General features: G+C 43.0%; 1 protein-coding gene across 1 annotated transcript in view; it reads left to right on the forward strand.

Moving 5' to 3' along the window:
- The first annotated feature begins 2,414 nt into the window (after nt 1-2,414).
- Nucleotides 2,415-25,354, forward strand: part of LOC149455542 (serotriflin-like) — a 39,053-nt gene continuing 16,113 nt past the window's right edge. The window contains exons 1-2 of the mRNA XM_089685983.1: nt 2,415-2,486; nt 6,065-6,181. Coding sequence (XP_089542109.1) covers nt 2,415-2,486; nt 6,065-6,181 — 189 coding nt within the window. The remainder of the gene's footprint in view (nt 2,487-6,064; nt 6,182-25,354) is intronic.

The raw sequence follows: 25,354 nt of genomic DNA on the forward strand, positions 1-25,354 counted from the left end.
TCCAGTACACACCCCCGACCCCTAGTAAAACACTCCCCTCACTCCTATAACCCTTCCCTGCAAAATAAACTTAACCCCTTCCTCCCCATTGCCATTAGTACAGTGTCAGTTTTTTTTTTTGCACTGATCACTGTATTAGTGTTTTTGGGGATGTCAGTGACCCCAAGTAGGTACCCCCCAATGTCAGAATGTCCGCCGCAGTCCCGCAGTCCCGCCATTAGTCGCTGGTCGCTGCCGTAAGTCCCTGATCGCCACCATAATTCGCTGATCGCCGCCATTATTAGTATGAAAAAAAAACTAAAAATCCCAGTATCTTTCCTGCCATTTGTAAACGCTATAACTTTCACGTAAACCAATTAATTTACACGTATTGGTTTTTTTTTTTAGCAAAGACATGTCGCAGAATGCATTTTGGCAGAAATTTATGACTAAATTTGATTTTTGCATTTTTTTTTTACTGGACATGTTTTATAGCAAAAAGTCCAACATATTGTTTTTTTTTCCTCAAAATTGTCGGCCTTTTTTTTATAGCGCAAAAAATAAAAACCGCACAGGCGATCAAATACCACCGAAAGAAAGCTCAATTTGTGGGGAAAAAAAGGATGTAAATTTCATTTATGTACCGTATTGCATGACCACGCAATTGTCCGTTAAACTAGCGCAGCGCTGTATAGCAGAAAAATGGCGTAAGTTGCAGTATTTATACCATAGTTTGCAAACGCTATAACTTCCACACAAAGCAATTAATATACATTTATTGGGATTTTTTTACCAAAAACATGTAGCAGAATACATTTTGGCCTAAATTTATAACCAACTTTGAGTTTTTAATAGCTGAAAGTAAAAAATATTGTTTTTCTTCAAACTTTTGGCCTTTTTGTGTTTATAGCGTGAAAAATAAAAAGCACACAGGTGATCAAATACCACCAAAAGAAAGCTCTATTTGTGTGAAAAAAAGGACGTAAATTCCGTTTGGGTGCAGCATTGCATGACTGCGCAATTATCAGTTGAATTAGTGCAGCGCCCAGTAGCAAAAAGAGGCCTGGTCATTAAGGGGGGTAAATCCTCTGGAGCTCAAGTGGTTAAGCCAATGTGCATGAACCATTAATCTTAGCCATAAGTGTGGCCCCTGTTACCCCTATGCACATCAGAATAGAGCTGAACCAGGAAAAAAGAACTTTACTTGCCATGGATACAGGATAATATTTAATTCACTTTACCCCAGTGTGTGAAATGTTGGTGCAGCAATTTGTTCTAGCTATGACATTGAAATGAGATGGATCTTAGTGCAAATAGGAATCCTGAACATTTATGAAATGTTATGCGATATATAATTTTTACTTGGAAATCCTTCTCTAATGACAGCCCAGGTATTGATGTATAGTGCCACTCAGGGGCGGACTGACCATTCAGGAACACGAGCACTGCCCGAGGGCCCAGGGTCAGTAGAGGCCCCATTAGACGCCCCTGGTACCTTTCATAGGCTTTTTTGGATGTGGTTTGAGTGTGGGCGAGGATACAGGGGCCTCACGATCCCCTATTGCCCGGGGACCCCATGAATTGTTAGTCTGCCCCTGGTGCCGCTCATATGAAGTGTCCTAAGATACTTTTTATGTATATCTGTGTCTGCAACAGCCCTTTGCTAAGGACTGGGTCAGAAGTCCCAGCACTGTGATACTGTAGACTTACTATACTTTCTTCTCTCTGATGTCATTCAGCCTGAAATAGTGAAGAGTGAGAACAGGTACATTTAAAGCTCAACCCAAGAGTTGGGTTTTCTACCCCCCCCCCCCCCCTTCAGTCCTTTTCTTCCCCCATATACTACTGCAGCCTTTTAAAACAAAATTATAATTTTTTACTGTTGTCCCCGATGAGGTCCTCTTTGCCTTTCTTTACCTTCTGCAGTGGGTGCATGACAATGAAAATAAAACCACCTTGTTCTAATTACATAATCAAATTATCTTGGTTGTCCTAAAGGCCAGGAGAGGTGCTAAATGTTTGAGTATGGCCAATATTAGACAATAGATCATGTCGCTGGTGGTAAGTCACCAGAGACAGCATCTCCAGAAGAGCACAGACCTAGCTTACCTCTTCTCTCACTATGCCCCTACTTCTTCATTGGTGAGTGAAATTTTTCAACATTATGGCCAGTGAGGGAGCAACAGCTTAGAAGCAGGAGAGTTTTCTATTTAAAAAATGCTGTCTTGGCTGAGCTGCCATAGACAACAGGACACAGACCTTAGGTGACTGCTGGTGTAATTTGTTGTTAAATTGCCATAATAAAAAATTAAAATTGGACCTTCATATGAGTGATAGGTGACATTGAAGGAATCCTTTCCCTATTTATGGATGTACAAATTACTTATGAATAATTGTTTTAAAGCAATGTTTTAATATATTTATTCTGCTTACAGATGAACTTGATGACATCTCTGTTGTGTTGCTCTTTGTTTTTGATCCTGTTCTTTCAAAAATCTATTTGTCAGGTAAGATTATGTTGGTGAATCTCTTGCAAGCAGTTCCTTTTGTGTAATCCCACAGTTAACTGAGGGTTTGTAATTGTAGCTTCAAATAGGGTGACTGCATGTGTTTTTTTTACTCACTCCAAAAGACTACTGAGTATAAATTGCCACATTAGTTGACAATGGCTTTATGTAATACCATCAGTCTAGATTGATTATTCCAGCAGTACACTGTGCAGCCTTGTTTAAATCAGAGTTTTTCAACCGGTGCCTCGGCACCCTTGGGTGCCGCAAAGAATCCCCAGGGATGCCACAGCAAAATGACATAAAGCCCCATACAGTCCAACCATGAAAGGGTTACTGTTGTTGGTTCTGTGTACAGAGAGGTGGGAGAGCTCACCCTGTTCTCTCTATTTGCTCTCTCCTCCTCTATTCTATCTGTACTTTTGCTGCCAAAAGTGAAAGCTGCGTAAGTTGCCTGCCCGCGTTCTGCAAACTGATTATGTAATTCGTTGCTAAGGGAAGGGTGCCTTGATTACAAATAGTTTGAAAAACACTGGTTTAAGCTGTGCCAATAGAAAGGAAATTCAAGGTTTATCAGTATCTGCCAATTTTGGCTTCATTCATGGTCCAGTGTCATTTCATGCTTCATTGATGTTCCTCAATTTCCAATTTTCATGATCCATGCTATCCAGTGTATACATTTCTCATGGTTCAGTATCCAAATCTCCTCCATAGACATTCCTCATTACTATTCTTTCCTGGGGGATTTTAGGAGAGTCAAGTCATGTGTCACAAGTAAAATTTTTGAATTGAAAATAATTAATGAGCTATCACACTCATTACGTGATATGTACAGCATTTTGGCCTGTGAGATATGTGAAATTCAATACATGGGACTTTCATTTACATGATCTTTTTGGACATCATCTTTTTAATATTCAATCAAATAAAACAACAAATGTGGCATGATGTTTTTAGATTTAGATAACTCCAATGCAGATTCATTGGAGGTTCAGGTGATTGAAAGAACAGATAACCCTAAAGGAGATGGAGGTTTTCTATTTTTAATATTGGTCTAGATTTTTATACTTGCGACTAAGATACCCAAGGGATTCAACCATCAATGGGAGTATCCCATTGTTATTAATTTTGTTTCCTTTATTCATGGTTTTATTTCCTTTCTTTTCCTTTTCAACCAATCTCCATCATCTGATTGCATTCCAATAAAGGATAATTGTGACGGGAGTGACTTTTGGGGGTGGGGGGACCTCTGTGTCAGCTCATGCTCCCCTCATTATGTTTAATAAACCCTGTGCCTGTTAAGGGGTACAGGGTGTGAATGTGAATGTCCTAGTATTGTGTATTGGTGTGTTGTCCTTTGTTCTCAGCCATGTGGCTGTCCATTGTCCTTTGCCATGTGCTGCATCCCATTGTTCTGTGTCTTGGTTGGATGAGGCGGGCTGATGATATGTTTCCTGCAGCCCTTCCCACTGATGGGGCGGGCTGATGATGTGTTTCCTGTTCCATGTTGTGTTTCCCCGCCCTGTGTATATAACTTGTTGTTTGTGTAAAAATAAAGGAGTTGACTTCCTGTCTTAAGAAGAGTCGGGTGCTGTCTATTTCCTAAGGGATTTCAAGGGTGTGGTCCGTGGATTTGTGTTTGGACAGGGAAGCTGCAGTATACCCAAGTGTGGTCTGGGGTCCGGTTCCGTTACATTGGTGGCAGCAGTGGGATTCAAACCCACACCCCCAGGGAGACTGGAGCCTAAATATCTGTGACGGGAGTGACTTTTGGGGGTGGGGGGACCTCTTTGTCAGCTCATGTTCCCCTCATTATGTTTAATCCAACCTGTGTATATAACTTGTTGTTTGTGTAAAAATAAAGGAGTTGACTTCCTGTCACAAGAAGAGTCTGGTCCTGTCTAATATTCCTGCATGATCAGCGGGTGTGGTCTGTGGATGGTGTTCGGACAGGGAAGCTGCAGTATAATTTAAAATACCCAAGTGCATTCTGAGTTCAGATTCCATTACAATAATAAAGCTGGTAGTAGTGTTTGTTTGCTAATATAATTTAAATGGTCAATGTTTTTTCCATGTTATCCTCAAAGTTGCATTAAAAGAACCTTCTTCCAGCTTGTCTGTTTTTTTTTAATACTCTTGAACAGGGGCGGACTGACCATTCGAGCACTCGGGCACTGCCCGAGGGCCCGGGGTCAGTAGAAGGCCCCATGAAATGCCCCTGGTACCTTTTTTATTGACTTTTTTGAGTGTGGGCAAGGACACAGGGGCCCCATGATCCCCTATTGCCCAGGGGCCCCGTGAGTTGTCAGTCCGCCGCCGCTCTTGAAGTGTTACATTTCCCCGATGGCAGTGCCTAGTTCCCCATGTTCTTTTTAACAATACTTTGCCTATTAGTCCATTAGTCCTAAAAATGACCAGAATCTGCCAGCAAGGTTTGGCATCTATAGATTTCAATGCCCTAGAAATAAAATCTGGGCAGTTTTGCTTGAAACTAATCAGGAGGGGGAATCTGATCAAGGCCATCCAAGATTTAACACCATCCATTATAGACATGGACCACTTTTCACATATTTCTTACTACAGGGTGCCTCTTACTTCTTTCTCTGGTAGACCACTCCATTCTGATTCTTTCCACTTGACACCATGCCTGAAAGGCATGTTGGTCTCAGTGTAGTCTATATGACTAATGCAGGACCTGTGTTTCTAAAGTATGTTTGACATTTTGGAGCCAAACATTTATAAGCAGCCTGTACAATCTCCTATACATTGAGTACTGGGTCATTCCCATTAGTTGGGTTTGGTAAACAAAGCCCAAGGACACACATTGACTAATGCTTGCAAAACTGCACCAATGTTCATGTCAGGTCTGCTGTCAAAGCAGCCTGTTCTATGTTATGAATTGAGTGTGTATTGATACAGTATATTATTATGTTCCTGTAAACAACCTTTTGTTCTGCTGTTAGATAGACTAGCCCTAACTAGGCATTCCCAGCCTTTCCATCCTTTGGTTTAGTTTCTGTTTCACCTTTCACATCATAATATGCTCTGCCAGGGGTGGACTGACCATTTGGAAACTTGGGCACTGCCCGAGGGCCCGGGGTCAGTAGGGGCCCCATGAGATGCCCCTGGTACCTTTTTCATAGGCTTTTTTGAGTTTGGGCAAGGACACAAGGGCCCCATGATGCCCTATTGCCTGGGGGCCCCATGAGTTGTCAGTCCGCCCCTGTGCTCTGCTGAATTAGAATAAAACTTTACTGGATAATACTTCTGAGTCTTCTTATCAAATTCACATTGACTGTGGATCCTGTCCAATCATCAAGTTGCCATACTGTCCATACAGACTGAGGTCTTAGGAGGTGTGTCTTTTGCATAAATTGACATTTGATATAGAGCATAATGTACTGGTCTACAATGACAAACTTTCAAAAACTATTTAACATGTGACTTAATAGAAAATTATGTTGATTTCAACTCTCAAGCATTTAGAGACTATATCTAACTGTATCTAAGAAGCAAATGAAAAAAAAAAATATTACTGATCATAGACAGTTAAAAGTTCCTTATTCTTTGTTTTCCAGGAGGACTCCTATACAAAGTACTCATGTGACAATGAGGAGATAAGGTCATTTATTGTTAGCAAACATAATGAGCTAAGGAGCAAGGTCGAACCACCCCCTGCAAATATGTTAAAGATGGTAATATTTTTTAAAAATTTTTGTTTAAATGATTGTACATGACCATACACATCACATAATTGGAATGATGAGAAATGTACAGAATGTATAACAGAAAGAGATCAGTTTCTGCAATTGCATAAATAATAATATAATATATAATGCAAATAAGTAACGACCAGGGGAAAAAAAAGGTAATCCAGTCATTAAAATTCAAACTTCATATGGATCAGTAGGGCTCATGTCAGCATTATTAAGGCTTCCTGCACATGGGTGCCTAAAAATGCTATGTTTTTAGGCATTCCGTCAATTTTTTTTTCCATAATGTTTATTGAAAAACTCAGAGCATACAGCAAATACAGAGAATACAAGGGAGCAGGTGGAGATACAGTAGGAAGCAATACACAGACATCAAACATGAAGATACATAACAATACCAGGAGAGTAATCAGGCATACATTGTCCCAGGTAGAGAATACAATCAAAAAAACAGGAAAGGAAAACAGAGGAAAAATGGGGACATGAGAGTGCAGGGACACCAAAGGCACATCTGGTCTCGAGCCCCAGTTCAGCGTATTGGGATCACAACACTGGCAGAGTCGATGATATATAGCCTCAGTTACCGAGCAGCAAGCAAGAGCAGGGTAAGTAAGTCAGAAGAATGAGTTGGAAATGTATACAGTAGGCGTAAAAGAGGAGGTGCAAAGGCTTGTGGGGTATGGCCTTATACGGTTGGTGACTGAGGTAACCAGATAAAAGTTGCCAGCGCGTGGGGGAAGAGCTTGGGAAAAGAGAAATGTTGCAATTGGAGTGTGAATAGAGTAGGGCTCCTATGAGTAGATAAGTGTACCAAAATAGGAAGAAGAAGAGGGAAACAAAACTTTGAATAGGATAACAAGAAATTGGGGACAAAAGAACAAGAATGAGCATGAAAAAAAGGGAAGAAAGAAAGGGGAAAGATGAGAAAAAAAAAAAAGAAAGGGGGGGGGAGGAAGGTGGGTAGTTGGGGAAGGATCAGGCAGGGAGGAGGTAGGAAGGAATAGGAGGGTGGGTAACTTACCTTTACAAAAAACTCTCAGGACAGGAGAGATACGCATAACTCTGGTGGAGAAGCGAGCTGGGGACATTTGCAGGCGTAGCAAGGTACCAGGCGTGAGTAGCTCCAAACAGTGTAAGACTTCGACACAAGGGACCCCATTCACAATCTTCAAAAAGACAAAGAGCCGATATAGCACCAGAAGCTCCACGGAATACAAAAGGGAATCAGAATCAATCAGCCAGGCCCATGAGGGAGCGGTATTCAGGGGTCGTTTGGAAGTGAGTCCAGCAGGACCACGTATGAGAAAATTTGGTAAGATTATCCAAAGATGAAGCAATCAGCTCTTCCATTTCAGCAATTCTATCTATTCGCATGAACCAGTCTCATACTGTAGGTGGATGAGTAGACCTCCAAAAAACTGGTAAGCAAAGTTTAACCGCCGTAAGCAAATGCATTGCCAGAGATTTGAAATATAGATGCTTGGGAAACGGAGTGTGATGAAGGAGGAGTTGGGCTGGAGAGAATTCAATATCAAGGGCAGACACCGAGGAAGTAATTCAATGTACCTCCTGCCAAAAGGACTGGACAATGGGGCATTCCCACCAAATATGAAGAAGAGATCCAACAGGGGCCCCACATCTCCAACAGCTGCAAGGTCTGGACGGATTAAATTGGTGGATTCTAGAAGGTGTGTTGTACCAACGTGACACCAACTTGTATCCATTTTCTTGTGCCAAAACATTCAAGGAGCATTTATGAGAATAAGTAAAGATTTGGTCCCAATCAGAGGGAGAGAAGTCAATGTTTAAAACTCTTTTCCATGCTTTGCAGGCAGGAAGCGAATCGAAGGTTCTATCATCAAGGAGAAGCAGATAGGTAAATGATACTAAATGCCTCCGTGGTTCAGCTTTAGAACAGAGCGACTCAAAAGAGGTGAGAGGGCGGACCCACTTAAGGAAATATGCAGGAGAGAGAAGAAAATGTCTGATTTGAAGATAGACCCAAAAGGGAAAAATGTGATCACCCATAGTACTCACCAGAGAAGAACAAGACTTCAGCTAACCTTTGTGGAAAAAATGGTTTGCCAATACCTGACTATGTGGCCAGTGTGCTGAAGGAAAAGACTTATGCATACCCGGAGGGAAGTCCGGATTAAGGCGAAGAGACGTTAGTGGGTTAGGGGCATCTGAAATGGAAGCCAATTTACAGGCTAAGCAAAAAATTTTAAGGGAAGAACCGATTATTGGATGTACGAGGAGGTCTGGAGGAATGCATTTGGGCAGTAGCCACGGGATCGATGCCAAGGGGGAAGAGGAGCAGGAATGTTCCAGCTGAACCCACGCTTTGGTGGTAGAGTGAATATTCTAGTCAATTATCCTAGTAAGATGGCAGGCCCAATGGTAACGTTGCAGGTCAGGTAGTCCAATCCCCCCTTTGGATTTGGGGAGCACAAGTTGGGAGAAGGAAATACGTGGCCGTTTGTGATTCCAAAGAAAAAGAGAGCACAATCGTCTGCATGAAACAAAAAAGGCGGGCGGTAAATGGATAGGTAAGGTTTGAAATAGATAGAGGAGGCGCGGGAGGATGTTCATCTTTAATATAGCAGCCCTACCAAACCAGGAGAAGCACGGTCGATGCCACTTAGTGAGGTCTGCTTGGATGGCACCAAGGGTTGGGAGGAAATTTTTGGCGTAGAGATCAGAGAGGTTACTCGTAAGCTGTATTCCCAGGTAGGTAAGGGAGTACCGTTCCCATTGAAATGGGAACTGTGACTGACAAAAGGAAACCAGGTCTGGTGGAAGAGTAATGTTTAATGCATAGGATTTGGAATAATTAATTTTAAGATTCAAAATATATTGAAAGGAGGAAAAATCCTTGAGTAGGGTTGGGCAAAGTGATCTGGGGCTCCGACAGGAACAGTAGAATGTCGTCCATGTAGGCAGCAAGTTTGTATTCCTTGCTTGCCACGGAAATACCCCTGATGTCTGGGTTAAAGCGGAGTTTGCGTAACAAGGGCTCTAATGATATCACAAAGAGAAGCGGGGATAGGGGGCAACCTTGGCGTGTACCTTTCCCGAGATGGGACTGGTTGAAATAGATGCCCATTCACACGGACCTGAGCAGTTGGACCAGAGTACAGCGACATAATGAAATTAATCATAGTGACCCCTAAGCCAATCGCCTGTAGGGATGCTCTTACGTAATCCCAAGACACCCTGTCAAAAGTCTTCTCAGTATCTAGGGAAAGGATAAATCAGGGATTGCGAGAGTCGTGAAGTCGGTGGAGAAGGTTGAGGGCCTTAATGGTGTTATCCCTTGCTTCCCTTCCCGGGACAAAGCCCACTTGGTCAAGGTCAACCAAGGAGGGTAACAAGGGAAGAAGATGGTTGGCTAAGAACTTTGCGTAAATTTTGATGTCTATATTCAAAAGAGAGATGGGCCTATAATTGGTAACCGAAGTGACATCCTTACCGTCTTTGGGAATGACAGTAATATGAGCTTCCAAAAGGTGATGATGTTGTGAAGAAGGTGAAAAGAAAGTGTTGAAGGCAGAAAGGAAGGGTCCACTCAAAACATCCAGAAACTCCTTGTAATATGCCACCGAAAGACCATCAGGGCCCGGACTTTTATCCGGTTTCATTTCCTTGACGGCTTGGGAAAGTTCCTCCACCATAATATGATGTTCCAAACCCTGAACGGTATCATCAGGTAGAGTGGAGGGGCTATAGAGGTGAAGAAAATCAGATATCAGGGTATCCCTAGGCTTATTGGCCTCAGAGGGACGGCGTTCAGGAGGGAGATTATATAACGTCTTGTAGTATTGTTCAAAGTGCGATGCGATATCCGCATTTGAGGTGGCCAAGGAGCCATTCGAACCCCTAATCTTGTGAACCATTAAACTGGACTTCCTAGTCTGGAGGGATCTGGCTAAAAATCTCCCGCTTTTGTTACCAAACTCATAAAAAAGTTTTTGCGACAAGACAAACCTGCGCTTGGTTGCCTTACCTAATTCGTTTAAGAGCTGTGTGCGTGCGTTCGTGAGATAAGATAAGGTCGAGGTGGCTTGGGTCTGTTTGTGTACCAGGAATTTAATGCGATCGAAGAGTTGTTGCAAGCGTGACTGTGTTTCTTTTTTTGTGTTTCGTGGCCATAGCTATTAGGGCTCCTCAGATAACACATTTATGCGCCTCCCATTGGGTTAACGAAGAAGTATCCGGGGTTTGATTATACGAAAAATAATCAGTCAATTGGGACCAAACCTCTGCTTCATTAGCCACGTCTGAAAGAAGAGAAGCATCTAAACGCCATATCTTAGAGCGGGAGTGTTTCTCCAGAAAATGTAGTGTCATAGTGATAGGGTGATGATCAGAGAGGAACATTGGTTCGATGGAAGAATCATGGGGAGAGAAAGGTCAAGTTGTGAAATGAAAAGATAATCAATCCTGGAATATTTGTTATGGGGGGGGGGGGAGAAAAATGTGTAGTCTTTGATATTCGGGTGGAGGACTCGCCAGGAGTCGTGGAGTTGCAGATCTTGAAGTTGAGTATGAATCTGTCTAATAGATTTATATGGCAAGAAAGAGCTGCCTGAGGAGGAGTCTAATAAAGGACACAGGGGAACGTTAAGATCACCTCCTAAAATTAGGATACCCGTCTGGAAGGAGGAGAGTGAAGAAGTGACAGAGCGGAAAAAGGATACCTGTCCAGTGTTAAGCGCATACAGATTCGCTAAGGTGATGGGCCTGTTGGCAAAATTACCCTTTAGAAACAAAAATCCACCCTCCGTATCTGGAAGTGACTCCGAGATAGTCAGAGGGAGGTGCTTTGCAATCAAAATGGAAACGCCTTTAGATTTGGCCTGAGCGTTAGGAGCATGATAGACTGTCGGAAAACGGGAGTTGGTAAGCCTGGGTATGGCATCACGATGAAAGTGCATTTCTTGTAAAAAGACAATATCCGCTCTTAGTTTAAATAAGTGTGTAAGCAGGAGGGAGCATTTTTCAGGGGTATTCAAACCCTTCACATTAATAGAAAGGACTTTCAACGAGAGATGTGCTGATGAAGAGTTTAGAGAAGGCATGGTCAAGGAAATAAAGGGAACCTACAGGGATTGGAAAAAGGGTATTGGGAAAGAGAAAGAGAAAAAAAAAAAAAGGGGGGGGGGGAAGAAACGAGGGAAAGAAAAAAGAGAGAGAGAGAGACACCAGCGGTGGGGGTAGACCAGCTGACCCAACAAGATGTAGGGAGGAAGAAAAAGGAACAGAAAAGAAGAGGGGGTAGGAAGGAAACAGCAGGAGAAGAAACCAGGAAGGAAAGGAAATGAAAGGCAGAAGGCAAGATAGTAAAGACGGCTGGAAAAAGGTCAGTGAAAGCTCTCAAAGCTCACTGTGTGGGAAACACGGTGGACCGAGATCCAAAACAGTAGAGTCTGCCGGGCCATGGACCTTAAAAAGTGCACGAGTTGAGAGGGGAGGGTGAGCGCAAATTGTGGTAGATGTAGATGTAAATAGGTGCACAACCACCATCACCCGACATATTGGGCGAGGCAAAACGCAGCAATGAGCGAGGGAATGGAGAGTGTTGCACATGTCAGGAGGGCAAGGAGACCAGTTATGTTTCAGTAAGGTGTGTAGGGATGAAAGCAACGTATGTAGGGAAGTGGGAAGATGCGCGGCTGAGTGGAAGCAATCTTTGCACTGTCCCACAGTTTTGGTAATGTTGGAGTGTCATGATAGAGTCAGTATGCGAGTCCACGCTGCAAATAAAACCTCAGTGAAAACCGGACCGAAGTCCTGCATAGCATTAAGACGGAAAGCAAGCTGTTGCCTAATCTGTGTAGGACAAAAACAATGGAAAACCACAGAAACATCAGGGCAATCAAACAGATAAACAAAAGCAACCAGCATAGTAAACGGGGGTGGAATGAAACCTAACGCACCACCGCGTTATGAACCCCTAAGGTACCTCACTTCTGTCCTAACTCCTCTCTTCCCGACTTCCTCCCTGAACTCAGACTATCCCTTCCCACCCCACTCCCTTAATACTCCACTGCATTCTAAGAATCAAGTAGCACCTCGCGTCTGTAAGGAGAAAATAGCAGTAGCTAGGCAAGGGAAGGGGGCAGGACCGGGGGGGGGGGGGGCAGTGGAAACTCAAAATGATGGTTCCAAACCCTGGAAGCAATAAAAGTGGTATGGTTGGGTGTTAGCACCTGAGAGGAGGGGAGGAGGTCGGACCTCACGGGGGATAACGCCTGGGAGATATAGCGAGGTGATACTTGATTTCAAGCTAGCATGTAACAAACAAGCATACGGAAATGACCATCTGGATCCTGAAACCCCCCAACCCCCTAATCCAGTCCCCTCCCACCAGTCCACACCACCCCTAGAAGATGCATAAAAAGGAGCCGGAATACCAAGCTTCGTATAGGGATCTCTGATGAGAAACAGTAGGGATCATGATCATGTGGAAACAAATAATATATGATGAAGGATACGTAGTCTACCTTTGACCACTGCAGGACCATCCAAAGACCCCTGGGGACCATATGGCCAAACTGAGACAAAGCATAGAGGGTCTTGGGATCCTCACTCTCCAGAGACTCTATGCAGCAGACAAATCAACATAGGCAAAACAAAAAGGGTTTGGCAAATTCTGTAGAACCATCCCCCAGGCAACCAGCAGAGGTAGTTAAAATGCCACAATATTAAGGCTGCTGGCCTGGGGGATATCCGCAGAGATATATCAGGAAAGGCAGTCCATTGGAGAAGCTGGGATGAGAAGGGAAGAGGTCTTCATGATCATTCAAGCAAAGTAGGCCTCATCCGCAGGATCATCAGGAAGGCCTTGTCCAGGGCTGATGGGATAAACAGCAGAGAAAGAAAGGGTGAAGGTGTCCAGTTGAGGGGCCTCAGAAGACTCGAGGTGCTACTGACAGGGTCCCGAAGTTGGATGGGAGGGATCCAAAAGGATCATAATCTGTATAAATATTGCTGGTGAGAGAAAGTCCGGGAAGAGACCGAAGGAAGGCCTTTAAGCATCATGGCGGGGTCTGCGATGTGCAGGAGAGGCTGTCGGGCTGCTGTTGGTGGCGGGGCCTCTGGCAGGAAGTCTCGGAGGAGTGGAAGAGACTGACCGGCAGCGGCGGAGATGGGGGCCTTGCCAATCCATGTCACTAGGTACTCAGCCAGATTCAGGAGCAGGTGGAAGACGCAAAGATCTGTGCCAATCAGGAAGCTCAACTAGAGGAATGTCCAGTGAGGCCCAGAAGCTGGAGAGATCCTCTGGAACTCGCAAGAAGGCTATGAGCTTGAGCGGAGAGACAAAATGGGAATCGCCACCTGTATGGTATGCTATGGGAGCATAGAGTGTCCAGTAGGGGGCGAAGTTCTCGCCTTTGTTGCAAGGTTATGGAGGAGAGATCTTGGAACAGGTGTATCGCATTACCTTGATATAAAAAGCGTTGTCTCTCTCTGGCCCTTCTGAGAATGTCTTCTTTGATTGGAAAGCTGACCAAACAACACACCACATCTCTTGGGGGGTCAGACTCTCTGCCCCTGGAGCGAAGCGCTCTGTGTGCACGTTCCAAATCGATGGGTGCAGCAGGAGGACGGCCCAACAGATCATTGAAGATCGCAATTACCGTTTTAGGAATGTCGCTCTGTTCCACAGATTCAGGCAAGCCACGCACTCTGATATTATGCCTGCGACCCCGATTATCCAGATCTTCAATCTGTCTATAAAAATCACAAATATGAGATGTGTGCGATACTGACAACTGCTGGATCTCCACTATAGCATCAGCATTAGATCTGCTTGTGGATTCCACCTCCTCTATTTTGGTAATTAACAAGTGAAGGTCTTCCCTTAGGTCACTGAGGGCTGTGGTAAAAGTAGCTTTAATGTCAGCTGCTACTGTCTGCAGATCCCTTAAGAAAAGTGTATGTGAGCCTGAGGAGAGATCATGCTGCGGGACAGAATCCATGCCATCCCCAGTGTCTGTGCTCTTCAAACTCTGAGCACATGTTGCTGTTGTGGAGGGAGGAGGGGAGGGAGAGGGGGATGCTGCATGCGGCCTGTCCCTCTGCTGTGAGCGGAACAGATCCTGAATATGTCGGGATTGCTGGGGGTTATGTGCCCGCGGAGAGCGGGAATGGGAGCAGGAGACATTCCGGTCCGCTCTCCCCATCTTGGTGTGGCTGTATCTCACCCGCTCCACTTGCAAGCTCCAGGCAAGGTCTCCGGCCGGCAGGAGCTCCCGTGTCACGCAGCCATCTTGGATTGCGGCAGACCACTCCCCCCTCCAATTTTTTACTGATCTAAATACAGCCTATTGTTTTTAATACACCTTTAGACGTAAGTGTGTACATTTGTGCAGATAGGTCAGTAAAAAGAGAAAACAATCAAAAATTAGATTATTGTGCAAAAGTTCATTTATTTCAGTAATGCAACTTAAAAGGTGAAACTGATATATGAGATAGACTGATTACATGCAAAGCAAGATAGTTCAAGCCGTGATTTGTCATAATTGTGATGATTGTGGCTTACAGCTCATGAAAACCCCAAATTCACAATCTCAGAAAATTAGAATATTACATGCAATCAATAAAACAAGGATTGTACATAGAACAATATTGGACCTCTGAAAAGTATAAGCATGCATATGTACTCAGTACTTGGTTTGGGCCCCTTTTGCAGCAATTACTGCCTCAATGCAACGTGGCATGGAAGCCATCAGCCTGTGAGGTGTTATGGAAAACCAGGATCCTTCAGTAGTGGCCTTCAGCTCTTCTGCATTGTTCGGTCTCATGTCTGTCATCTTTCTCTTGGCAATGCCCCATAGATTCTCTATGGGGTTCAGGTCAGACAAGTTTGCTGGCCAATCCAGCAAAGTAATCCCACGGTCATTGAACCAGGTTTTGGTGCTTTTGGCAGTGTGGGCAGGTGCCAAGTCCTGCTGGAAAAGTCAGCATCCCCATAAAGCTCATCTGCAGAAGGAAGCATGAAGTGCTCCAAAATCTCCTGGTAGACACTGGACCAACACCAGCAGATGACATGGCTCCCCAAATCAACACAGACTGTGGAAACTTCACACTGGACTTCAAGCATCTTGCAGTGTGTGCCTCTCCATTCTTCCTCCATACTCTGGGTCCTTGGTTTCCAAATGAGTTGCAAAAGTTGCTCTCATCAGGACTTTGGACCACTGAGCAACAGACCAGGTCTGTTTTTCTTTAGCCCAGGTAAGACGCTTCTGACGTTGTTTGTTGTTCAGGAGCGGCTTGACAAGAGGAATACGACATTTGAAGCCCATGTCCAGGATCCGTCTGTGTGTGGTGGCTGTTGATGCACTGACTCCAGCCTCAGTCCACTCCTTGTGAAAGTCCCCAACACTTTTGAATGGCCTTTTCTTGACAATCCTCTCCATGCTGCGGTCATCCCTGCTCCTTGTGCACCTTTTTCTTCCATACTTTTCCCTTCCACATAACTTTCTATTCATGTGCTTTGATACAGAACTTTGGGAACATCCAACTTCTTTTGCAATTACTTTTTGAGGCTTTCCCTCCTTATGGAGGGTGTCAATGATGGTTTTCTGCACAACTGTCAGGTCAGCAGTCTTTGCCATGATTGTGATTCCTACTGAACCAGACTGAGAGACCATTTAAAAGCTCAGGAACCCTATGCAAGTGTTATGGCTTAATTAGCTGATTAGAGTGGGACACTTTGAGCCGAGAATATTGCTCCTTTTCACAATATTCTCATTTTCTGAGATTGTGGATTTGGGGTTTTCATGAGCTGTAAGCCATAATCATCACAATTATGACAAATCACAGCTTGAACTATCTTGCTTTGCATGTATTGAGTCTATCTCATATATTAGTTTCAGCTTTTAAGTTGCATTACTGATATAAATGAACTTTTGCACGATATTCTAATTTTTCGAGTTTCACCTATATATATAGCATTGGGACCCTCCAAATCATTTCCCCTTCAAATTTCCGTGCTACTAAATATTTTAAGGTCAACTTTTAGTAGTATTATAACAAAGTGAAAGCAACTGGGAACAACAGCAACTCAGTCACCAAGTGGTAGGCCACGTAAAATGACAGAGAGAGCTCAGCGCATGCTGAAGTGCACAGTGTGCAAAAGTCGCCAACAGTCTGCAGAGTCAATAGCTGAGGACCTCAAAACTTCATGTGACCTTCAGATTAGCACAACAACAGTGCATAGCGAGCTTCATGAAATGGGTTTCCATGGCCGAGCAGCTGCATCCAAGCCTTACATCACCAAGTGCAATGCAAAGCGTCAGATGCAGTGGCGTAAAGCACGCCACCACTGGACTCTAGAGCAGTTCTTTGGAGGGACTAATCATGCATCTCTGTCTGGAAATCTGATGGACGTGTCTGGGTTTGACGATTGCCAGGAGTAGAGTACTTGCCTGACTGCATTGTGCCAAGTGTAAAGTTTGGTGGAGGGGGGATTATGGTGTGGGGTTTTCTCTCAGGGGTTGGGCTTGGCCCCTTAGTTCCAATGAAGGGAACTCTTAATGCGTCAGCATACCAAGACATTTTCAACAATTTAATGCTCCCAACTTTGTGGGAACACTTTGGGGATGACCCCTTCCTGCTCCAACATGATTGCGCACCAGTGCACAAAGCAAGGTCCATAAAGACATGGATGAGCAAGTTTTTGGTAGAGGAACTTGACTAACCTGCACAGAGTCCTGACCTCAGCCTGATAGAACTCCTTTGGGATGAATTAGAGTGGAGAATGCGAGCCAGGCCTTCCAGTCCAGCATCAGTGCCTGACCTCACAAATGTGCTTCTGGAAGAATGGTCAAACATTCCCATAGAGACACTCCTAAACCTTGTGGACAGCCTTCCCAGAAGAGTTGAAGATGTTATAGCTGCAAAGGGTGGGCCAACTCAATATTCAACCCTACGGACTAAGACTGGAATGCCATTAAAGTCCCCATACTTTTGGCAATATAGTGTATATTACAATTGCATATAAAAAAACAAAATAACATATAAAAATTGTAATGCAGCAAAACAACATACATTCTAAATTCCCCTGTCTATACTGTTCAGTTCCATCTATAATCTATTAATAGTCACTAATAAAACAGTTATTTATTTATATATTCAGTCCTTTTGGGGCCAATGTATCTAGCATATACTGTATATCCACTTGGTTTCTATTTTTGATAAATCCCTTACAAGTTTGGATCCTCTCCAAGAGGGAAGAACCCTGTTCACCCACAGAAACTTTAAACCCAAAGGGTAATTTCCATGGAACTGTCTAAAGTGTAGGGAAACACTGTATTGTTTATAAGCTATAGAGATATTATATACATGCTCAGCAATTCTTATTTTAAGTGGTCTCTTAGTCCGTCCAATATACATCGGCCCACACAGGCATTCTAAAGCATATATCACATGAGTTGTGTTACATGTGATAAATTCAGATATTTTGAAATCCCTATTTTTTGCCAGAATTTAAAATTGGTCAGACCTCCAAGTCTATTATTTACTTGTTTACACGGTTTGCATTTAGGACAGGTGGAAAAAGAACAATTCTGTCCCAAAACATTTGTTGTTTCACAGGAGAGTCTAATATCTTTTTAACCAAAATGAGGGCTCTTCTGTAAATGAATGGGGGATTTTCAGGGAACACCATTCCCAAAACTCTATCCATGAGTAGGATATGCTATTATCTCCTGAAAATTACCTCTGCCTCTCTACATTGTGAATTGAAATTAGAGATAAAGCCCCACTGTTGATTGTTATTAGCCTGATCTTTGACCTTATCCTATAAACAATCCTCCCTTGATAAATTTAACACCTTGTGTGTTGTTCTCTTTAGCTGTTCACCATTATATCCCTTCTGAACAACCCTTTCTTTGATCCGACTGGGCCAGAAAATCTGACTGCAGTTTCTCCTCACTCTCATTATCTGGCTCTTGGGTATATTTTAAAGCCTTAAAGGGTGGTGCTCACTGGACAGATACAAATAACTGTTCTGGTCTGTTGGTTTAAAATACAGTTTAGTAAGCAAATAATTATCCTGCCTACAAATATCAACATCAAGAAAATTAATCTGTTCTTTGTACCACTGGTAATCAAGCTTATTGTTATTCAACTCTATTGAAAAATGTTGCAAAGACCTCTCAGAACCTGTCCAAATAAAGAGCAGGTTATCAATAAACCTTCCACAGAACAGCAGTTTTGCTATTGTCATACTAAATACACATTTATCATCCCATTCCCTCATGAAGAGGTTTGTCAGGCTGGGCACAAATTTCACCCCCATCACAATACCCCTCCTTTGGGAAATGAATTGCCCCTGGTACCAGAAATAATTGTGGGATAAACAAAAATCCAAAGCTTTCCTTAAAAAGATTTTTTGCATATAGAGAAAATCATCCCTTTTGCTTCAAGCCCAGTTAACCACTTTCCGACCGGCCGTTGTATATAAACGGCCGGACGGTGGCACTGCAGGGTCGGGTGGCCATCTATAAACGGCCTCCCCGCACCCTGCTTGTGCGCGCTCCCTGGGAGCACGCAGCACCGCGATCCGGTGCCCGCTGTGTCCTCCGGACACAGTGAAACACCGATCGTCGGACGGGACCTCTGTACGAGGTCCCGATCATGTGATCACTGATTGGCCAATCAGTGATCACATGCAAAGTAGTAAGCAAGATGTCACTTCTGACATCATTGCTTACTATGTGTGAAATCTGTGAATGATCACAGAGGTCACATGGTACAAGGCTATTCACAAAAGCCTTGTACCATGTGACAAGCTGTGACCAATCACAGCTCACTCAGTTCTTCTCAATGAGTGCAAGAATGCACACAGAGAGAAAGAGAAATGATTGCTTTTACATCCTATATGGGTGTAAAAGCAATCAGTGTAAAAAAAAAAAAAAAATCTTCATCACCTCTCACAAGTAGTACAGTGTTACCATGGTGACACTGTACTGCTAGGGTGACAGTATGTAAAAAAAAATAATAAAATAAAAAATAATAATATAAAAAAATAAAATAAAAATGTAAAAAAAAATGTTTAAAAATTATAATTTTTGCTTATAAACTAATTTGGATTTTTTTTTTTTTTACTAAAAAGATAACGGAATAAATTTTGGCTAAGATTTATGATGAAATATAATTTATTTGCAAAATTTTATAAAAAAAACACTTTTTTTCAAAATTTTTGGACATTTCATTTACATAGCAAAAAAAATACAAATCCCAGTGGTGAATAAATACCACCAAAATAAAGCTTTATCTATCTCAAAAAAATGTTAAAAAATTAATTTGGGTACAGTGTTGCATGACAGCGCAATTGTCGTTCAAAGTGTGATAGCGCTAAAAGCTGAAAATTGCCCTGGTCAGGAAGGGGGTAAAAGTGTGCGGTCTGGAAGTGGTTAAGGACCAACAAAGCATAATTATGCTGAATTATTTTGTGTAAAGGGATAAAACATTCACTGTCACAAAAAAAAACTTCTGGCTTGCCTTCTAAATTCACTTATTTAAGTAATTACAATATATTTTTTTGTATCTTTGAGGTAGGCTTTAGTTTATGTTACACTCACCTGTAAAAATGTATTGAGATATTGGCCCAGCCTAGCTGTGATTGACCCAATACCAATAACTATCCGCCATGCTGGGGGATCTTGCAAATTCTTTATCTGTATCTTTGACAATGTATATATAGTTGGAGTTCTGCACGTACTTGGTGTTATCTCTTTTCCTCTTTTTGCCAAAACTCTTGTTCTATGAGCATACTCAGCCACTCCTTTTTACTCTTCTTTATATTTACCTGTAGAGTCCCTTTCTAATTTAACATACAGTATGTGTCCTGATCTGACAACATTACATTGAGTTGTGCTTGATAGAAGTTGTTATCCAGAACAACCACCCCTCCCCTCCCCTCTTATCTGCTGGGCAGACAACAATTTCCTTTCCCTTTTCCAATTGCTCAATATCATCCTGTATATATTAGGATTTACTCTTTTCTTAGGGATTATTCATTCCAGATCTCTCAAAACTAGATTTCTAAACACATCAACATTTTGATTAGCTGACATATGAGGATTAAACATTGATTAGCTCATAAATGGGGATTAAATGTTGATTTATTTTTTAGGCCACTATTAATCACAGCCCCCACAGGTCCTTCACTATAGGTCATATCCAGGGGCGGACTGACAACTCATGGGGCCCCCGGGCAATAGGGAATCATGGGGTCCCTGTGTCCTTGCCCAAACTCAAAAGGTACCAGGGGCATCTCATGGGGCCCCCTACTGACCCTCGGGCAGTGCCTGAGTTTCCAAATGGTCATTCCGCCCCTGGTCATATCCCATTCCCCTAAAAATATTTTTTAGATTTAGCTTGCACATGTATTTATGTGTGGCTATGTAGACATCAAATTTACTAATGGGGAGTTTCATCGCACATCTCAAACCTCAATCCAAAATATTCATCTCCTTATGCATTAGTGCCACCCTACTCAAATTATATATCCTACTGCTTACATCTCTCTCCTTCTTCTTGTGCTGAACCCATCTTTCTGCCCTTCTTTCTTTGTTTCATCTTTGTTTCAAGTAAGAGAATAAAAAAGAGCCATGGTATACTTGATATTTTAGAACAATTGGCATAAAAAAAGGAGTTTTCTGTCACTTTAATCAAAGTGTATATTACCCTAAATACTAAAGAATATGTTATCCCAGCATTTCATATTCCTGATATGTGTCTGCTCTACCATGTATTTGTGTTAAAAGCTATTCTGTTCTCTTTGTATTGCTTCCTTTGTGTGAAATCCCTGGTGTTCCTGCCAGTCCCCCTGCTTTCCTATTCAAACTGACCACACTAGGCATGAGAGCACATTCATCCCATGTGGTCAGTTTTCTGGCTGTACTGGGAAAACACCCTGCCTGTCCTCCAATGGCCAAGACTTGCACAGCCATTAACTGGGAAGATCAGTGTACCACTGTTTCTCTACCCCCAGCTCTCCAAACTCCTTATGCAGCTGAGAACAGAGATTATGTGATCACTTATACAAAAAAACAAAGAAACATTGTATTGATAATTTTAAACAAAAATAAATGGGACTTTAAGTATGCCTCCTATAGTAATATACCAACTGGTAAAATACATTTTTTTTTATTAATAAAAATTTAATATTAAAAGGGTCCTGATGAAGTGGAGAAAACCATGAAACCCATAGCCCAACATATCAACCTTTTTTATCTCCTGGTTAAGCTCTATAGAAGGGCTGATTGCTATGACTGACCTCATGATGGAATGTTAATGCTTGCTGTTTGTTTGTTTCCAACGACATCTCTTAATATGAAATTTTGTTATAAAAGAATATACAGTATGTATTTTAATGACTTGTAATGTTTACTACTGGAGGCATACTTAAAGTCCCATTTATTTTGGTTTACTATATAACCTTTGATTCAGGGATGATGCCTCCGATAGTGTGATTTCAGTTCTGAAGTTATTGTAGCAATCTACCTATATCCTTTGGATACTTAACCACTTGCCTACAGGGCACTTATACCCCCTTCCTGCCCAGGCCAATTTCCAGCTTTCAGCGCTGTCACACTTTGAATGACAATTGAGCGGTCATGCAACACTGTACCCATAGGAAATGTTTATCATTTTTTTGTGACAGATAGATCTTTATTTTGGTGGTATTTAATCACCTCTGGGTTTTTTATTTTTTTTTACACAAACCAAAAACCACTGAAAATGTTGATTTTTCTCCCTCACTGATGTGCGCTAATGAGGCTGCAGTGATGGGCACTGATAGGCGGCACTGATGGACACTGATAGGTGGCACTGATGGGCATTAACAGGCATCAGTGATGGGCACTGAAAGGCAGCACTGATATATGGCACTGATAGGCGGCACTGACTGGCACTGTTAGGTGGCACTGATTGGCAGCACTGATGGGCACTAATAGGCGGCACTGATGCACACTGATAGGCGGCACTGACTGGCACTGATAGGCAGCACTGATGGGCACTGATAGGCGGCACTGATGCACACTGATAGGTGGCACTGACTGGCACTGATAGGCAGCACTGACTGGCACTGATTGGCAGTACTGATAGGTGGCACTAATTGGCATTGATAGGTGGCACTGACTGGCACTGATGGGTGACACTGAAAGGCAGCTCAGATGGGCACTGATATGTGGCATTGATGTGCACTGGTAGGCACTGAAATGTGGCACTGATGGGCACTGGCAGGTGGCATGGCTGAGCACTGAGAGCTGGCACTGATGGACACAGACAGGTGGCACTGCTGGGGCTACATTGATCATCAGGGCACACTGATCATCAGTGCTCTGATGATCAGTGCACATGTCCCCCCCGAGGAATGCCGATTACTGGCTCGCCTCTACACATGAGCTGTCAGCATGACAGCTCATGAGGAGAGAAATGCCAATAACCGGCATTTTCCTGTTAACATGTGATCAGCTGTGATTGGACAAAGCTGATCACATGACCGAGCCGACATCTTTGACTCTTTCCATGGATCGGTGATCCGGACACAGCGCACCGCCGATTGCCGCGCTGCGTGGTGAGAATGGGATGGCGTCATATGACCTCCTCCCAGAACGAGAGAACCACCTCGCACCCGTCATTGGATTATATGGCAGGCGGGAGGCGGTTAAAAATGATGTATGTATTTATACTGTTATATACTGTACATATACTGTATATGTGTATATATGTTTGCCTTGCAATTCTATATTGAACTGAATAGGTTGTTTAACAAGGTAAAGGTTTACATATACTTTAATTTTGGTGTCTGGTCACATATGTGTATTTTATAGATCATAGTCTATTATTTTCATGTACTTCTTCCATCTGTACCTGATTGATCCTGCAGGTCAGCTTTATTCCTTGGTCTAAAGTGACCACAAAAAGCACAGGAACTGATCTGCATTAGCATGGTCAGTTTTCATCTTTTGGCTGACCATTCAGAGGTACAGGACACTGTGCAGACACACAGTATGCCTGTATTTGACAGTTTGTTCAGCCACCACACCACCATGACTAATCACAGCCTGCTTCTGGCATACACCCCCACCCAATCACAGTCTGCCTTTTGAACCCCCCACCCCGCTCAAGCACAGCCTACATCTTGTTTCAGGCTGAACAAACTATGCAATACAGGCACACTGTTTGTCTGCACAGTGTCCTGTAACTCCGCCCTCTACTATCAGGAAGAAGAGCCTCACATTCGCCTAGGTGAGTGACCTGCAGGGAGGGTGGGAATGGACCCTTTAAAAAGAATGTAACTACACAAAGAAAAAAGCATTTTCTTGGTGTAGTGGAACAGAGTAAGAATGGAGGGAAGGGAACTTTCTTTTGAGGATGAAGATCCGCTTTAAATTTGATCTTGTGTACTTTCTGTAGCTCTTCCCACATTTTTTTTTTTGCTGTATCACACTTGCATATGCACACAATTTGACCATTGTCTATGTTCAGGAATAAAGTGCTTTTTGGATCTTTCTCTAGCCACTCATCTGCAGTTGAGTTTGATATGGGCTCTTCTATACACTTTTATGTGCCCTCTCTTATCAGCAGCATCTTCATATTAAAGAATAGGTTCATCTTCAAACAAAAAATAATAAATGCACTTTTTTTGCAGGTTATGAGAGCCTGGAAAGCATTACACCTGCAATCAGCAGATCACTGGTGCCATGAAGGACTCCTGCAGATCTGCCAGTGCATCTGTGTTCTCATACCTTGTATGAGGTACATGTGGTAGTTCATTGAGAATTACAAGCTGACAGCTGCAAAGGCTGTTGGAACTTGTAGTTCTCCCATTCACAGAACACTGTGAATGAGTGCCGCGGCCAGGTGGGTGGAGCCCCACATGATCATTTTTTTTTTTAATTGTGACAGTGACTTTGTAGGAACAGTTTGATGTTTTTTAACCGATCAAGGCCTGAGAGGTAATATTCTGTTCATCGTGGGGAAGTTTTCTGAAGATGTACTATAGAATTATTGTTTCTTATGGGAGCAAAGCCACTGTAAAACCCCTTAGCCCTGAGCATGTGCCTTCACATCCACATATAGGACTCGGTCCTAACTGTCCCTCTGTCTCCGCCTATTTGTGTTGCTATCAGATATTGATTTTGTAAGTAATACCACCAGTAATAAATATATATTAGTAAAAGAAGTTGTAGAATGTTATACAATGTGGGTATTTCTCCATATAATGTATTGATGGCATATTTTTTAACTATTCAGATATCCTTTCCAAAGCTCCTAAGGAAGCTCACATCTGCAACACATGTCAAGCGTTATTTCAAACATTGGGGGTTGTGGCCACTCCCAGTCGTAGAGTTAGAGATTTCAAGCCTTTATCTATGAAATACTACTAGTTTTTGGGGGGCCACAATAACCCTTTGGAAAGGCGCTTAATACTATGCCAAATTGAAAAGCATATGTTTGCTTGTTTTAATTATGGTGTTCTTGTTTTAGATTTGTTAATAAAATTTTTGCACTTTTTAACCACTTCCCGTCCAGCCAATGTATATAAATGGCTGGACGGGACACCTCCAAGAGCGGGTTGCCGTTTCAAAAAGGCATCCTGCATCTGAGGCTTGTGCGCAGCTCCTAGAGCACGAGCCCAGTGATAGCCATGTCCCACGGACACGGTGGATCATGTCACATTGTACAGGACCAATGAAATCAGTCCTATACCATGTGATCAGCTGTGTCCAATAAGGACACAGTCTAACTGTCAACAGAAGCCACATGGTTCGGCTTCCGGCTCCTTCTCTTCACACGGAGTTCTGTCTGTGAGAAAAGGAGCCAATAGCCAAAAGGGAGAAGAAAAAAAACTGCCTTCCACCTCAGTGACACCTGATCGCCCCACAAGTGGCCCAGCAGTTCCTTGATCACCACACGGTGGCCGTGTTTGCCCCACAAGTGGCCCAGCAGTTGCTTGATCACCACACAGTGGCCCTGTTAGCCCCACAAGTGGCCCGGCAGTGTTCCTGATTGCCACAGCGTCCCTGATTGCCACATAGTGGCCCAGCAGTGTTCCTGATCGCCACACAAGTGGCCCAGCAGTGTCCCTGATCACCGCAGTGTCCCTGATTACCACAGTATCCCTGATCA

Source organism: Staurois parvus, unplaced genomic scaffold, assembly GCF_062004578.1.
Source record: "Staurois parvus isolate SC_StPar_1 unplaced genomic scaffold, SC_StPar_1.0 ptg000390l, whole genome shotgun sequence".
NCBI classification, from domain to species: Eukaryota; Metazoa; Chordata; class Amphibia; order Anura; family Ranidae; genus Staurois; species Staurois parvus.